At 32.8% G+C, this 18,564-nt stretch overlaps 2 protein-coding genes across 2 annotated transcripts in view; one reads left to right on the top strand and one right to left on the bottom strand.

The window, feature by feature from the left end:
* Nucleotides 1-119: 119 nt before the first annotated feature.
* mturn (maturin, neural progenitor differentiation regulator homolog (Xenopus)) lies at nucleotides 120-15,271 on the bottom strand. The gene is made up of 3 exons (XM_051671000.1): nucleotides 14,876-15,271; nucleotides 11,587-11,709; nucleotides 120-3,439 (listed from the first exon to the last, which is right to left on the bottom strand). Exons 1-3 carry the CDS (start codon nucleotides 15,044-15,046, stop codon nucleotides 3,332-3,334), a joined length of 402 nt encoding a protein of 133 aa, XP_051526960.1. The 5' UTR covers nucleotides 15,047-15,271; the 3' UTR covers nucleotides 120-3,331.
* Nucleotides 15,272-18,212: 2,941 nt separating this feature from the next.
* Nucleotides 18,213-18,564, top strand: part of sh3bp5a (SH3-domain binding protein 5a (BTK-associated)) — a 35,734-nt gene continuing 35,382 nt past the window's right edge. Inside the window, exon 1 of the mRNA XM_051670985.1 lies at nucleotides 18,213-18,564. This exon is cut by the window's right edge and continues 258 nt beyond it. The gene's annotated coding sequence lies outside the window, so the exon portion shown is untranslated.

Raw genomic sequence — 18,564 nt, 5'->3', positions numbered from 1 at the left:
GTGACGTCACAGCAGACGAGGACGCGCAGCGTGCGGTGACGCGCACAGGTGTCTTCACCTAACCATGACATTGAAAACACTGCAGTTTTATAGCTAATATGAGACAAGAAATACAGTCATACGGGTACAATTTAATTATTGAATTTGAGGTTACAGTACATGCTGACCCAAACAAGTTTTACGTCAATTTAATTCTTAATGAGTCTGGACAACAGGCTGTTTAATATTCAACTAAAATCAATTACAATATTTTCAATTACCACATTTTAAGATTTTAACATTCTTCTTATAAATTAAACTATTAGTTAAAAAGGCGACTGACACATCCACATTTCATGGATTTACACACAAAAATAACAAAAACAGATAAATAGATATATAAATAAACAATATAATTCACACATGGATTTACACACAAAGAGAAAAAAAAAATAATGAAATAATTAAATTAATAAATAATCTAAAATATAATTCACACATGGATTTACACACAAAGAGAAAGAAAAATAATGAAATAATTAAATTAATAAATAATATAAAATATAATTCACACAAGGATTTACACACAAAGAGAAAGAAAAATAATGAAATAATTAAATTAACAAATAATATATAAAATATAATTCACACATGGATTTACACACAAAGAGAAAGAAAAATAATTTAATAATTAAATTAATAAATAATATAAAATATAATTCACACATGGATTTACACACAAAGAGAAAGAAAAATGATTAAATAAATAAATAAATAAATAATCTAAAATATAATTCACACATGGATTTACACACAAAGAGAAAGAAAAATAATGAAATAATTAAATTAATAAATAATATAAAATATAATTCACACAAGGATTTACACACAAAGAGAAAGAAAAATAATGAAATAATTAAATTAACAAATAATATATAAAATATAATTCACACATGGATTTACACACAAAGAGAAAGAAAAATAATGAAATAATTAAATTAACAAATAATATATAAAATATAATTCACACATGGATTTACACACAAAGAGAAAGAAAAATAATTTAATAATTAAATTAATAAATAATATAAAATATAATTCACACATGGATTTACACACAAAGAGAAAGAAAAATGATTAAATAAATAAATAAATAAATAATATAAAATATAATTCACACATGGATTTACACACAAAGAGAAAGGAAAATAATTAAATAATTAAATTAATAAATAATCTAAAATATAATTTGCACATGGATTTATACACAAAGAGATCAGAAAACAAACAAACAAATAAATAAAATGATGCAACAAAAACGTACACAGTTAAGATAAAGATATAATTAAAACTGTTAGTGCCAAAAGCGAGTGCGATCACTGAAAAACTTTAGACAAACAAAACGCATTAAATTAAAATACAATTAAATATACAAAAATTAAAATACAATAAAAAACAGAAATCAAATCACAGAACCAGTACAGAACATTAATTAAAAACAGCAGCTTTGATCTCAGTGACACACTTCCATATAATGTTGATATAACATCATCTCTACACTTCACTTTAGACTGAGCGTGTGCAGGAAGACACTACAGAAGCAGACAGTGGAAGTTTAATAGCCACACGTGTACGATCAGCAAATTCACACACGGTATGTGGTTTAGAAACACATTCAGCCTCTGCTGACCTCCTGTGGCACAGACTGTGACGTTTTCATATCATGAAATCATGTCAAATTTGTGCACTGTTAAGAGTGAAGCATATAATTACATGATGATTTAAAGAGGTCACGTAATGGTTACATCAACAACTAGTTTTTAATATCAAAAGAACCATATAGCCAACTTAAGAACCTTATAAAGCCAAAATGGATCTTAGAGAAGAGTTTTTTGGCTAAACCAAAGAACCATTGAAGAACCTTTATTTTTAGAATAAGAGAAGAACTTCTTTAGATTAGGCTACTGTATGATAGTTCAGACATTTTACCTGTCAGATGACAGAGTTGATCTTTCTAATAGATAAAGGAATAGATAAACCAGGTCTTATATGTAGAATAATCCTATCAAAAGACAATAAGGCATACAATACAATGATCAAGGTAAAAGAACCCACTCACTGAAACTGAGACTTTACCTTCTGATCTGATTTGATCCTTATTGACAGACACTTTGTATGCAATTGCAAGCAGTTTTGGTTATTTGATTATTATTATTATTTTTTTCTTTGTCTTTTAGCACATACTTTGGAGCCATTTACAATGGATTTCACTGTTAGGTCAATCACCACCCTAGGTCAAGTTCCTTCATCAGTCACAATACTTCCATAATGGACCTTAAGGACCTTAACTAAGAACTATTATCTATGACTTTCTGGTTTTATATTATGATGTCGTTCTGGGTTCTCTGTGATGCTATCTTTGATTATTCTGCAGCAAATTAACAATGACTCTGCTCGGAATAGCATACTGCCATACTACTCACACTATTTCTGCAATATATTGCAAAGTATACAACCAAAGCACAATGCAAAGAATATTGTATCTCACAATGCAATGTGCACAACTTGACCGTTCATTTCCAGTGTGGCAAATGAACCGGAATTAATATCATGCACAACAAGTTTAACATCTCCTTTGTGACTCACTATTTGATCAGCCTGCCAAAAGTTAAGACATTTTTACACATAATTAGATTTAAAAAATGCTAAATATTCATTTTCAAGATGATAACTGGACGCCACTTAAACATGCGGGTAATAAGTGACAACAATGTAGCATAGTACTGTATAAAACGTTTATCGTTACATACTGAATACTGTTTCACACTGTATTTTTGAGAAATAGTAAGCAGCATACTTTATATACTGTGCAGTAAGTAGTACTCTAGTATTCCATTCCGAACGTGGCAAAATTCAGAATCGCATACTACTCTCACTATTTCTGCTATAGAATTAGTAAGATTCGTATTGTTGTATGCGATTGTGAATTTAACCATGGTTTTTGGTCTGCTAACTTTTGATGTCATATCCTGTCACAGGTTACTGAGCGTAGATTTAAACAGAATTATTGAGAGTGAGCTATTTGTTTTATCTCTGGTTGAATGTGATATGAGTTAAGTAGAGTGATATGAAAATAATTTAGAGGAAAAAGCTAGAACCATGATGCAGGAAAAGCTGTCCAGATATCAAAGGGTGTAATGATGCAGTGTGTGTGTGTGTGTGTATGTGTGTGTGTGAGACACAAAAAAAGAGCCTGTGTGTGTATATAAGAAGAAAAGCCAGGTAAATAAGGTTCAGAGAGAGGGGGCTGAAGTAGAGACTGTGGCCCAGCGTGGAGCCTCTCTGCTGGGCATTATTGCTGGCTCACACCCATCTGCTGGTGGTCTGGCTCTGGTTCCTCCTCCATGTCTGCATGATACTGGTCGAATGTGTCATCATCAATGTCTGGAAGACCCAGCAGCTGCAGGAGAAATTCACAATTATTTAATATACAATAGAACATAATAGACTAGAAAAGAATAGACTCAAACAGACTAAAATAGAAAATAACAACTAACAGAACAGAATTAATATAATAGAATAAAATAGATAGAAAAAACCTATTCTCTTAAGATATCTTAGAATAGAATAAAAGAATACAGTGGTATGTAGTGGTATGTACAGAATTGAATAGTCTCAAATAGATGAGAACAGAACTAAAGTGAACAGAATGGAACAGAACAGAATTAACAGAATCAAATTGTTTTAGAATAGAATAGAAAAATGTAATGGTTTGGTATGAACGGAACTCAATAAACACAAATAGTCTTAACAAAACAGATAGAATGAACAGAACAGAATGCTATGAACATAATCAAATCATCTCAAATAGAACAGAACAACTAAACTTAATATGGTAGAATCGAGGGGGCCTGGGTAGCTCAGCGAGTGCTGAGTAACTCCAGCCAGGTCTCCTAAGCAACCAAATTGGCCCGGTTGCTAGGGAGGGTAGAGTCACATGGGGTAACCTCCTCGTGGTCATGATTAGTGGTTCTCACTCTCAATGGGGCGTGTGGTAAGTTGTGTGTGGATCGCGGAGAGTAGCATGAGCCTCCACATGCTGTGAGTCTCCACGGTGTCACGCACGAGTCACGTGATAAGATGCGCGGATTGAAGGTCTCAGAAGCAGAGGCAACTGAGACTTGTCCTCCACCACCCGGATTGAGGTGAGTAACCGCGCCACTACGAGGACCTACTAAGTAGTGGGAATTGGGCATTCCAAATTGGGAGAAAAGGGGATAAAATAAATAAATAAATAAAATATAGTAGAATCTAATAGTCAATAGACTAGAAAAGAATGGAACAGAACAACTAAATAGAATAGACAGAATTGAAAAGATTCAAATGGACTAGAATAGAACAAATAAAAATAATAAAATAGAATAGAATAAACAGAATTGATAGTTTCAGAATAGAAAATATTTAATGGAATGGTATGAACAGAACTGAATAGACCCTATAGACTAGAACAAAACAGAATAGAATGAAATGAACAAAATAAAATAATCTCAAATAGAACAGAACTAAATTAAATAGAATAGAATAGTCAATAGACAAGAAAGGAACAGAACAATTTAATAGAATAGAATACACAGAATTGAAAAAACAAAAATAGACTACAACAGAACAGATAAAAAGACTAGAATGGAACAGAATAGAATAGAATAAACAGAATTGAATAGTTTTAGAATAGAATAGAACAACTGAATGGGATGGTATGAACAGAAATAGACTAAAACAAAACAGAATAGAATGAGCAGAACAAAACTGTATGAACAGAATTGAATCATCTCAAATAGAACAGAAAAACCAAACTTAATAGAACAGAATAGAATTGAATAGTCAATAGACTAGAAGAGAACAAATACATAGAATAGAACAGAATAGACAGAACTGAAAAGACTCAAATGGACTAGAAAAGAACAAATAAAAATAATAGAATAAACAGAATTGATAGTTTTAGAATAGAAAACATTTAATGGAATGGAATGAACAGAATTGAATAGACTCAAATAGACTACAACAAAACAGAATAGAATGAAATGAACAGAATAAAATAATCTCTAATAGAACAGAATCGAATAGTCAATAGACAAGAAAGAAACAGAACAACTTAATAGAATAGAATACACTAGAATATAAAAGACAGATTTGAAAAAACAAAATAGACTAGAACAGAACAGATAAAAAGACTAGAATGGAACAGAATAGAATAAAATAAACAGAATCAAATAGTTTTAAAATAGAATAGAACAATTGAATGGGATGGTATGAACAGAATTGAATAAAACGGTTTGAACAGAATGTAATCATCTCAAATAGAACAGAAAAACTAAACTTAGAATAGAATTGAATAGTCAATAGACTAGAAGAGAACAACTAAATAGAATACAATACAATAGACAGAATTGAAAAGACTCAAATGGATTACAAAAGAACAAATAAAAACAACAGAATAAAATAAGCATAACTGATAGCTTTAGAATAGAAAAGAATGGTATGAACAAAATCAAATAATCTCAAATAGAACAGAACAACTAAACTGAATAGAATTGAATAAACTCACATAGACTAGAACAACTAAACTGAATAGAATAGAATGGAATAAACTCACATAGACTAGAACAACTAAACTGAATAGAATAGAATGGAATAAACTCACATAGACTAGAACAACTAAACTGAACAGAATAGAATTGAATAAACTCACGTAGACTAGAACAACTAAACTGAATAAACTCACATAGACAAGAACAGAATTGAATAAACTCACATAGACTAGAACAACTAAACTGAATAGAATAGAATTGAATAAACTCACTTAGACTAGAACAGATTTGAATAAACTCACATAGACTAGAACAACTAAACTGAATATAATAGAATTGAATAGGCTCACATAGGCTAGAACAACTAAGCTGAATAGAACTGAATAAACTCACATAGACTAGAACAACTAAACTGAACAGAGTAGAATTGAATAAACTCACATAGCCTAGAACAGATTTGAATAAACTCACAGAGACTAGAACAACTAAACTGAATATAATAGAACTGAATAAGCTCACATAGGCTAGAACAACTAAGCTGAACAGAATTGAATAAACTCACATAGACTAGAACAACTGAATAAACTCACATAGACAAGAACAGAATTGAATAAACTCACATAGACTAGAACAACTAAACTGAATAGAATAGAATAGAATAAACTCACATAGACTAGAACAACTAAACTGAACAGAACAGAATTGAATAAACTCACATAGACTAGAACAACTAAACTGAACAGAATAGAATTGAATAAACTCACATAGACTAGAACAACTAAACTGAATAGAATAGAATAAACTCACATAGACTAGAACAACTAAATTGAATAGAATTGAATTGAATAAACTCACATAGACTAGAACAACTAAACTGAACAGAATAGAACTGAATAAACTCACATAGACTAGAACAGAATTGAATAAACTCACATAGACTAGAACAACTAAACTGAATAGAATAGAATTGGATAAACTCACATAGACTAGAACAACTAAACTGAATAGAATAGAATTGAATAAGCTCACATAGACTAGAACAACTAAACTGAACAGAATAGAATTGAATAAACTCACGTAGACTAGAACAACTAAACTGAACAGAATAGAATTGAATAAGCTCACATAGACTAGAACAACTAAACTGAATATAATAGAATTGAATAAACTCACATAGACTAGAACAACTAAATTGAACAGAATAGAATTGAATAAACTCACATAGACTAGAACAACTAAACTGAATAAACTCACATAGAATAGAACAGAATTGAATAAACTCACATAGACTAGAACAACTAAACTGAACAGAACAGAACCGAATAAACTCACATAGACTAGAACAACTAAATTGAACAGAATAGAACTGAATAAACTCACATAGACTAGAACAACTAAACTGAACAGAATAGAACTGAATAAACTCACATAGACTAGAACAACTAAACTGAATAGAATAGAATTGGATAAACTCACATAGACTAGAACAACTAAACTGAACAGAATTGAATTGAATAAACTCACATAGACTAGAACAACTAAACTGAATAGAATTGAATTGAATAAACTCACATAGACTAGAACAACTAAATTGAACAGAATAGAACTGAATAAACTCACATAGACTAGAACAACTAAACTGAACAGAATAGAACTGAATAAACTCACATAGACTAGAACAACTAAACTGAACAGAATAGAATTGGATAAACTCACATAGACTAGAACAACTAAACTGAACAGAATAGAATTGAATAAGCTCACATAGACTAGAACAACTAAACTGAATAAACTCACACAGACTAGAACAACTAAACTGAACAGAATAGAATTGAATAAGCTCACATAGACTAGAACAACTAAACTGAGTATAATAGAATTGAATAAACTCACATAGACTAGAACTAAACTGAATATAATAGAATTGAATAAACTCACATAGACTAGAACAACTAAACTGAGTATAATAGAATTGAATAAACTCACATAGACTAGAACTAAACTGAATATAATAGAATTGAATAAACTCACATAGACTAGAACAACTAAACTGAATATAGTAGAATTGAATAAGCTCATATAGACTAGAGCAACTAAACTGAATAGAATTGAATAAACTCACATAGACTAGAACAACTAAACTGAATAAACTCACATAGAATAGAACAGAATTGAATAAACTCACATAGACTAGAACAACTAAACTGAACAGAACAGAACCGAATAAACTCACATAGACTAGAACAACTAAACTGAATAGAATTGAATTGAATAAACTCACATAGACTAGAACAACTAAATTGAACAGAATAGAACTGAATAAACTCACATAGACTAGAACAACTAAACTGAACAGAATAGAACTGAATAAACTCACATAGACTAGAACAACTAAACTGAATAGAATAGAATTGGATAAACTCACATAGACTAGAACAACTAAACTGAACAGAATAGAATTGAATAAGCTCACAGACTAGAACAACTAAACTGAATAAACTCACACAGACTAGAACAACTAAACTGAACAGAATAGAACTGAATAAACTCACATAGACTAGAACAACTAAACTGAATATAATAGAATTGAATAAGCTCATATAGACTAGAGCAACTAAACTGAATAGAATTGAATAAACTCACATAGACTAGAACAACTAAACTGAACAGAGTAGAATTGAATAAACTCACATAGACTAGAGCAACTAAACTGAACAGAATAGAATTGAATAAACTCACGTAGACTAGAACAACTAAACTGAACAGAATAGAATTGAATAAGCTCACATAGACTAGAACAACTAAACTGAATAAACTCACATAGAATAGAACAGAATTGAATAAACTCACATAGACTAGAACAACTAAACTGAACAGAACAGAACCGAATAAACTCACATAGACTAGAACAACTAAACTGAACAGAATAGAACTGAATAAACTCACATAGACTAGAACAACTAAACTGAATAAACTCACACAGACTAGAACAACTAAATTGAACAGAATAGAACTGAATAAACTCACATAGATTAGAACAACTAAACTGAACAGAATAGAACTGAATAAACTCACATAGACTAGAACAACTAAACGGAATAGAATAGAATTGGATAAACTCACATAGACTAGAACAACTAAACTGAATAGAATTGAATTGAATAAACTCACATAGACTAGAACAACTAAATTGAACAGAATAGAACTGAATAAACTCACATAGATTAGAACAACTAAACTGAACAGAATAGAACTGAATAAACTCACATAGACTAGAACAACTAAACGGAATAGAATAGAATTGGATAAACTCACATAGACTAGAACAATTAAACTGAATAGAATTGAATTGAATAAACTCACATAGACTAGAACAACTAAATTGAACAGAATAGAACTGAATAAACTCACATAGACTAGAACAACTAAACTGAACAGAATAGAACTGAATAAACTCACATAGACTAGAACAACTAAACTGAATAGAATAGAATTGGATAAACTCACATAGACTAGAACAACTAAACTGAACAGAATAGAATTGAATAAGCTCACATAGACTAGAACAACTAAACTGAATAAACTCACACAGACTAGAACAACTAAACTGAACAGAACAGAATTGAATAAGCTCACATAGACTAGAACAACTAAACTGAGTATAATAGAATTGAATAAACTCACACAGACTAGAACTAAACTGAATATAATAGAATTGAATAAACTCACATAGACTAGAACAACTAAACTGAATATAGTAGAATTGAATAAGCTCATATAGACTAGAGCAACTAAATTGAATAGAATTGAATAAACTCACATAGACTAGAACAACTAAACTGAATAAACTCACATAGAATTGAACAGAATTGAATAAACTCACATAGACTAGAACAACTAAACTGAACAGAACAGAACCGAATAAACTCACAGACTAGAACAACTAAACTGAATAGAATTGAATTGAATAAACTCACATAGACTAGAACAACTAAATTGAACAGAATAGAACTGAATAAACTCACATAGATTAGAACAACTAAACTGAACAGAATAGAACTGAATAAACTCACATAGACTAGAACAACTAAACTGAACAGAATAGAATTGGATAAACTCACATAGACTAGAACAACTAAACTGAACAGAATAGAATTGAATAAGCTCACATAGACTAGAACAACTAAACTGAATAAACTCACACAGACTAGAACAACTAAACTGAACAGAACAGAATTGAATAAGCTCACATAGACTAGAACAACTAAACTGAGTATAATAGAATTGAATAAACTCACACAGACTAGAACTAAACTGAATATAATAGAATTGAATAAACTCACATAGACTAGAACAACTAAACTGAATATAGTAGAATTGAATAAGCTCATATAGACTAGAGCAACTAAACTGAATAGAATTGAATAAACTCACATAGACTAGAACAACTAAACTGAATAAACTCACATAGAATTGAACAGAATTGAATAAACTCACATAGACTAGAACAACTAAACTGAACAGAACAGAACCGAATAAACTCACAGACTAGAACAACTAAACTGAATAGAATTGAATTGAATAAACTCACATAGACTAGAACAACTAAATTGAACAGAATAGAACTGAATAAACTCACATAGATTAGAACAACTAAACTGAACAGAATAGAACTGAATAAACTCACATAGACTAGAACAACTAAACTGAACAGAATAGAATTGGATAAACTCACATAGACTAGAACAACTAAACTGAACAGAATAGAATTGAATAAGCTCACATAGACTAGAACAACTAAACTGAATAAACTCACACAGACTAGAACAACTAAACTGAACAGAATAGAACTGAATATACTCACATAGACTAGAACAACTAAACTGAATATAATAGAATTGAATAAGCTCATATAGACTAGAGCAACTAAACTGAATAGAATTGAATAAACTCACATAGATTAGAACAACTAAACTGAACAGAGTAGAATTGAATAAACTCACATAGACTAGAGCAACTAAACTGAACAGAATAGAATTGAATAAACTCACATAGACTAGAACAACTAAACTGAACAGAATAGAATTGAATAAACTCACGTAGACTAGAACAACTAAACTGAACAGAATAGAATTGAATAAACTCACATAGACTAGAACAACTAAACTGAACAGAATAGAATTGAATAAATTCACATAGACTAGAACAACTAAACTGAATAGAATAGAATTGAATAAACTCACATAGACTAGAACAACTTAACTGAATAGAATAGAATTGAATAAGCTCATATAGACTAGAACAACTAAACTGAATATAATAGAATTGAATAAGCTCATATAGACTAGAGCAACTAAACTGAATAGAACTGAATAAACTCACATATACTAGAACAACTAAACTGAATAAACTCACATAGAATAGAATTGGATAAACTCACATAGACTAGAACAACTTAACTGAATAGAATAGAATTGAATAAGCTCACATAGACTAGAACAACTAAACTGAATATAATAGAATTGAATAAGCTCATATAGACTAGAGCAACTAAACTGAATAGAACTGAATAAACTCACATATACTAGAACAACTAAACTGAATAAACTCACATAGAATAGAATTGGATAAACTCACACAGACTAGAACAACTAAACTGAACCGAATGGCATGAACAGAATCTAATGATCCCAATTAGACTATAACAGAACAGAACAACTAAACAATAGAATGAATAGAATAGAACAGATCAGAATAGAATACAATACAATTGAATAGAACAACAAAACAATCAAACAGAAAAGATACAAAACAGAATAGATCAGAATAAAACAGAACAACAGACCATAGTAGAATGAACAGAATCAAATTCTGTTACATTTGAAATACAATGATATCAAATTCAACATAATTGAATAGAATGGTAAAATCACTGGGCTCTGAGTGGCCAATTGTGTTATTATACCATGTGCTCCATATACAGTACTTGTCAGTGTGAGTGTGTGTGAGAGATACATACAGGCCTGAAGGATCTGAAGACTTTATCCAGCACCTCCAGCAGTGTTTTCTTCCCGCAGGATGAGATGTAGTCCTGTGCTAACTGCAGAAATGGCAGACAGTCCTCGCTCTCACTCCACACATGCTGAAAACACACACAGGATTAGTTTACACACATGATATCACCATCATGTTTAGCTCAAGATTTAGATTTAGATATAGAATCTCCAATTGATAAAATCAAGTCCCACCCATTGAATAACCTGTTTTACTTCAAAATATGTTACAATATGGAAGTAAAATGGGTTTCAAATGTTGTTACATGTTGATTATATTTCATATTTAAATATTCAATCATTAATGTATAAAACAATTTAAAAACTATTTTCTGAATGTTTTTGTTTTTAAATCAAAGAATACTTTTACGTTGTACGCTTCTTACTGGTGTGATTCTAGAATGGCAAAGCACTAAACAATATAGTTCAGTTGTTCTGTATAAAACCTTTAGAGATAAATACTGACATATGGAGGTGAAAATGTATTTTTATATGCTTATCAAAAAATAAACAGCCTTACATGTCTAGAAATCCTTTTTGATGAAAGTTATTTGCCAAATGGCATCAGCACAGAGCTGTTTTGGGAACCGTAATCAGACTGAATAAATTTAGGTCATGTGTGAAACTATTTTAATACAAACAAACACACTGATATTTTTATTTCTGAATTTTTACAATGGGTACACATACAGTTAAAAAATATTCAAACTCTCTCTGAAGTCAAAGTTGAGCTTCCAGGAGAAAAACTGGGACACTCAAACTCTTTGTCACGTTATATTTATCAGAGCGAGAGGGACCATATTTCATTAGATGCCCCAAATTATCCTCTCCTCTCGAACCCATTTGAGCAAAATGTTTAATGGGAGAATAGAAATGAATAAAGAATTACAAACAATAGAAGTTTACACTTACACATGTGCTACATTCAGCTCAAGCTGAAGCACTGATTAGACACGTTTCTTTTAGCAATTTCAGATTCTGATTATTTATGCATCTGTCTATAGTTCACAGCACCACTGGAGGTCAAACCTGAGGGCAGCATCTGTCTCTTGGCAGACTGGTTTCTCTCTCAATTCAAAATGTCTATATATATATATATATATATATTAAAATGAATTCTGTACTTGTATGAGAACAGACCAATATGTTACTCCTTTTTCACTGTACATCTTGACAGCAGCAGTCTCATTGGCGATCATGATTTCAAACTCAATTACACTTCCAAGCGCCATCTAGCGGTCTGCAAATGTGTCCAGCACTAGGAAGTGTAATCAAGCTTGAAATCATGATCATTCCTAGAGACTGCAAATGACAAGGACCACCTGGTGATCTGATCACATGTGGTCAGGTGAGACACATTGCTGTTTACACCTGGTCACTTAAATGTGCCTCCTGTGACCACTTGTGTTCAGATTTGGAGGGGAGGGTCTCTATTTCATGATGACATAAATCAGTCACTATGTCAGTGTGCTACTGCATGATATTAAAGCTCAACAACGTCATAAAAGACAAAGAAAGCACAACATAAATGGTGCACTGTTTCTTCCAGATGAGGTTGAAACTTAATCTAAGCACAAACGCAACATGTCAAGCAGAATTCTCATTATTTTAGTGGATTACCTGTTTTAAAGGAGCTTCAGGTGTTCGTGCTTGTCATCTGTGTTGATATCAGACACACCAAAGAAGATCCGTGAAGCTCTTGTGATTGAGTATGTCTCCGCTTTTTAAATGTTTCCAATCGGACGGTTATTTCCTTTTAAAGCCGCTCGTAAACGGAAAAGTTTAAACTCTTGTTTTAGTGCAGCGGTTGATTGACAGGTGAAGGGGTGGTGCTCCACTGCTGCCAGGACGCATACAGGACAGATTAGCATTTACACCTCAAATGCAATGTGGACACATGTTTTTGACCACATTCGTATGTGGTTTCTGTGATCCGATCACAAAACGTTTTAGACACCGCTATGACCTGTATTTAGCGCTGACCACGTGTGATTGGATCACCCGAAACGCATCTTAATACCAGGTGGAAACAAGGTCAAGATGTACAGTGAAAAAGGAGTTACATTTTGGTCTATTCTCACCCAAAAACAACTGGTTCACTTCAGAAGACATGGATTAAACCACCGGAGTCTTATAAATTACTTTTATGATGCATTTATTTGCTTCAAAGTTCTGGTCACCATTCACTTGCATTGTATGGACCTACAGAACTGAGATATTCTTCTAAAAATCTTCATTTGTGTTCTGCAGAGGAAAGAAAGTCATACACATCTGGGATGGCATGAGGGTGAGTAAATGATGAGAGAATTTTCATTTTTGGGTGAACTATCACTTTAAGAAGTCGTTTATTCATATTTAACTTGGAATCATATTATAAAACAGGGATATTAGAATTCCTTTAAGACTTTACAAACGTATGAATGACATGAATAATAACATTTCAAATGTCAAAATATGCCCAAATACTTCTAATACATCTTTCTTTTTGGTAAGCTTTAGCCTTCGTCCTGAAAAACCTGAATAGCTATTATATTACATTATATTATAGTATAGTATATTGTGCAAAAATCTGAGAGAAAACCTGTGCTTCTTTTCCAGTAGGGCCTATAATCAACTATTCATGCCTCAGTGACAGGATCTGGTGACCTATGCAGCTTTCAGCATTTTAAGTGCTGATACAATACATTAAAACACACTTTAAGGACCTGTAAATGGTGCTGCAGCAGTATCGACCCATGTCTCTCTGACCACGCTATCTAAACCACAACATTCAAAAATCCGTCTGTGCATATAAAGGACTGCAGTCAGACTTCAAAAATGTGTGACATCATTTCATTCATTTTAAAATAAAAAGCTTTAATAACACAAGTACCAAGGTACTGTATGAGTATCATATAGTGCAGCATGAACTTTCCATGGTTCCAAGAGAGGCCTATACTTCAAAAAATAGCTACCATGCTATTATCAACATGGTAGTGTCCATGGTATTGTTTGTCCATCATGGTGGGGACTTACCATTGACTTTAACCGTGTTATACTGTGCAAATGGTATATTCAATCCCCTAACACAACCATTTTACCATGGTTTTATTTGATCTAAAAACATCATTTAGTATGTTTATTGAGCCCATTTGCTTGTGGGGACATTTTGGAACTGGCAATACCTGACACACACACACACACACACACACACACACACACGCGCGCGCGCTCCCCCTTCCCACAGAGCGTCTTACTCGATTGCGTCATACTTACAAAATTCTCGGTTCCTCCGGTGAGATTGTCCGGGCAGAGCACGTAGAACGACACACCGGGCTCGGCGTAGAAGTCCAGGCGCCTCTCGTCCATGTCCTCGGCGAAAATCAAATCGAACGGGTTTCCAGAGCACCATTTCTGCGCGGTGTCCACCAGCTCTTTGAAGTCCATCCTCTCCACTGGATGCGGCGCACCTGAGCAGGGCGGATGATGCGGTTGATGCTGATGCTGATGCTGATCAAGAGCGCTGCGTCGTCATAGTGATTAAAGATGATCAGTGCTCTCTTATGTGTGATCTCACTGGCTCATATCGGCCTGTATTTAAGCTCTGAGTCTATCTTAACTGGACCCGTTTCAGTCCTCTTGTGTGAAGAACAACGCCTGTCCTCCAGTAGAATGACGTCACATAACAACACATGCGCGCATCGTCATCATGATCATAAGGGACCATCTCAAAAGAGACATCTGCTTTCTGAACCAGATATATTAAAGGCCTACCTAATAATTATTACTGTAGCATCATACACGTATCAGTCATGATAATTCATATAATTAATTAATTCTTAATAATAATCATCAAAGTGAAAATGTTTTTAATGCATATCCTATTTAAAGGGGTGACTATAGCTAACGTGGACACTTTTGGAAATGTTACATTTCCTGTCACTTTTAACGATGATCTAAATGTCATAAAACCCTGCATTATACTTTTCTAGAAGGCTCAGGATGTCTCCTACATTAGTCAAAAATTAAAATGAAGAAATACTAAATACTGGGAACAAAAACCTTTAAGGCCCTCTTTTGACCAAATCCCAGATATTATTTTTTTTCAGGCAATATTGGTAAAGTTGGACACTACATTTTTTTCTCTCTCAAACAAGCTAGACAGGGGCCTGAACATAAATATAGTTTATTGTAAGAATTGGTTTCGTTTGCAACATAGGCTTACATAAAGATTAAATTATCCACTTGTTAAATCAACTTAAATTAACTGATTCGAAATGTTAATTCGTCTATAAATATCCATTAAGATTAACCATTTGTAATGTTTTTAAATATCAGTGTAAAACATTTTGTAAACACAGCAACAATATCCCTCTGAAATAATAAACACAGTTCAGCATAGGCTCAAAAATTAATATAAAACTTCAGAAAGCATGCACATCCACAACAGGTGTAGGTGATCGACTAAAACAAGTCATCAAAAAAGGGGAAAATTGGCTACATTCATTTGTATTTCATATTCATGCTACATAAAGATTAGAATATGACCAAGAGAACAAACTGAAATAAATTTGCTTTCATTGCATGTAAATATAAATGCATGCACTGCACTACACACATGTAAATACACTAGGCTATATTATGCACTGAACTGCTCTACACAGCCATTGAATTATTATTAATCGTTATTAATACAATATAAGTTAATAATAAATGCATGACTCCTCATTTAATGACTTGATATGCCGTCCCACTTTGCCAATGTGCATCGGGTAAAGTGGGACATAGGAGCAATTTTTATACAGAAAATGCCTACAAATTGTTTGAAATTAGTTTCTACATTTTCTGATATACTTTTACATCATAAATCATTATGTGACATTTACAAAATATTAAATCAACTTTTACTTTTTTATAAACAACAAGATTTACCTCAGATGTCATTTTCCTTACTATTGCTTACTACGCATCCCAATATAACATCAACAATAGAAACACATTAAGTGAATTGTTTACTTCCCAAAGATTAGTTTAGAATTGATTTTTAACCATTTAAGGTAATACATACTGTACAGGTATGGACATAATGGGGATCAAGCTTAACCCTTGTGCGTCAATTTAAAAAAGTTACTCAGAAGTCCTTAGAGGACGAAAATGTCCACGTCAAAAATCTGCCATAATAATAGTATATATTAATATTATTTTCCACTTTCACTGACTTCGATTTTTTTAACCAACATCAGTCCTGATCATAACTACCAAATATTCATTCATTTTCAGGATTTTAACCCTTTAAATGCCAGTTTGTTTATGTAATGCCACTGTTGTTTTTTACACACACACACACACACACACACACACACACACACACACACTCACACTCACACTCACACTCACACTCACACTCAAATTTCTCAATACACAAATTCAAAACACACTCTGACATCCATACCAACACACACACACACAATTTTAGCTGCATCATTTATTCAGCTGGCCTGCAGTGCTCTATAATACAGCAAACAGAAAATAGGAAAAAAGCTTGTATTTGCTGCATAGGCTAAACATGAGAAAAATGGCGCCATCTGGTGGAAAATATTACAATTAAAATTTTGAAGCCAGGGCTCCAGAATGAAAGCATAATATCATAGAATTTATGATTTTATGTTTTAATGGCACTGGGATCAAATATTGCTGTTTTAATGGGTTTCAATGGGGACATTTTTGTCCTGAAGGTCCTGAGTGTAACTATTTTGTGTACACAGTGTATTATAGATGTATTATAGCAACTGAGGTTGAAATATCAAAATTCCCCCAAAAATACACACCTTTGGCAAAATGTATGCCGTTGGCATTAAAACAAAAATGAAAAAGACAAAAATGTCCCGAAGGTCACACAAGGGTTGTCACACTTTAACCACATTCAACCTAGTACAAATAATAAAAATAAAAAGGTTTGCTGAGTTTCACGCTGACTTTTCATAAAACTATTTTTTCACATAGCAGAAGGGCCTTCAGTTGCATGTCTGTTCTTTCGCACTAGAGGGCGCAATCAGTCATATTTTCGGCATTTTAACCCCCTGACAAAAGCAGGTTAAAGGTGCAGTCAGTAATTTTTTGTGTGTGATCTTGGACTTATACTAACCTAGGGGAATGAATCAGCATCATCCAAACACAGTAGTCTTCAGTTACCGATGCCATTATAGAAATGAACTATTCAAAGTCAGCCATGGTTAATTTAATCCTTGAGTGAAAGTGTCCAATAACAGAGCGGTGAGTGATATTAAGTGGTCAAGTGATCCTAACATGGCCGCCCCCATGAGGTGACCCTCTCCATGTAGAATAAAACTACTTTTATAAGGTTCCTGTTATGACTGGAGTCTTCATTTCATACGAATGCTCGTGATTTTATACATATGTTTCAAAATTACAATTCTTTTCTTCAGGAGCAAAACTTTTTTAATGAGGAAAACATTACTGAGTGCACCTTTAATTCGAGTTCAGCTAAACCTGTTCTACATTACGTCACAATATAAAAAACAAATACGTTTGTCATTGTCCTCCCATTATGGGCGGCCCTGTTTGCACGTCCCTTTTAACAAGGACACTGAAAGTCGGTGTGTTTATGTTTGACACATTTTTTTGTTTTGTCAGTTGGCAGCAGGAACAATTAACAGCAAACTAGCCCAGACCAGGACATAGTTGGAACTCAGTCATTTTATTTAACATTTTGCAGTCTGTCTGTCTGTCTATCTATCTGTCTGTATGTGTCTATTGGCCCTCATTCTGTAGGACAGCTAATGTTTCTGTCGGAGGGGGCGGGACAGACCTCACAGCTCAATCTCAGGACACGACCGGTTCACATTCCCGTCTCCGCCGCTCTGTATTTCTGGAACATTTTTGGGATCTACGGGAAATGGCTATTTGTCATGGAGAACCAGTTATTCTCTTTTAATCGCCGTCGA

The sequence above is a fragment of the Myxocyprinus asiaticus genome, chromosome 34, assembly GCF_019703515.2.
Source record: "Myxocyprinus asiaticus isolate MX2 ecotype Aquarium Trade chromosome 34, UBuf_Myxa_2, whole genome shotgun sequence".
Classification (NCBI taxonomy): Eukaryota; Metazoa; Chordata; class Actinopteri; order Cypriniformes; family Catostomidae; genus Myxocyprinus; species Myxocyprinus asiaticus.
Note: the sequence above shows the minus strand (reverse complement) of the source record. Positions and strands in the feature narration are given on the sequence as shown.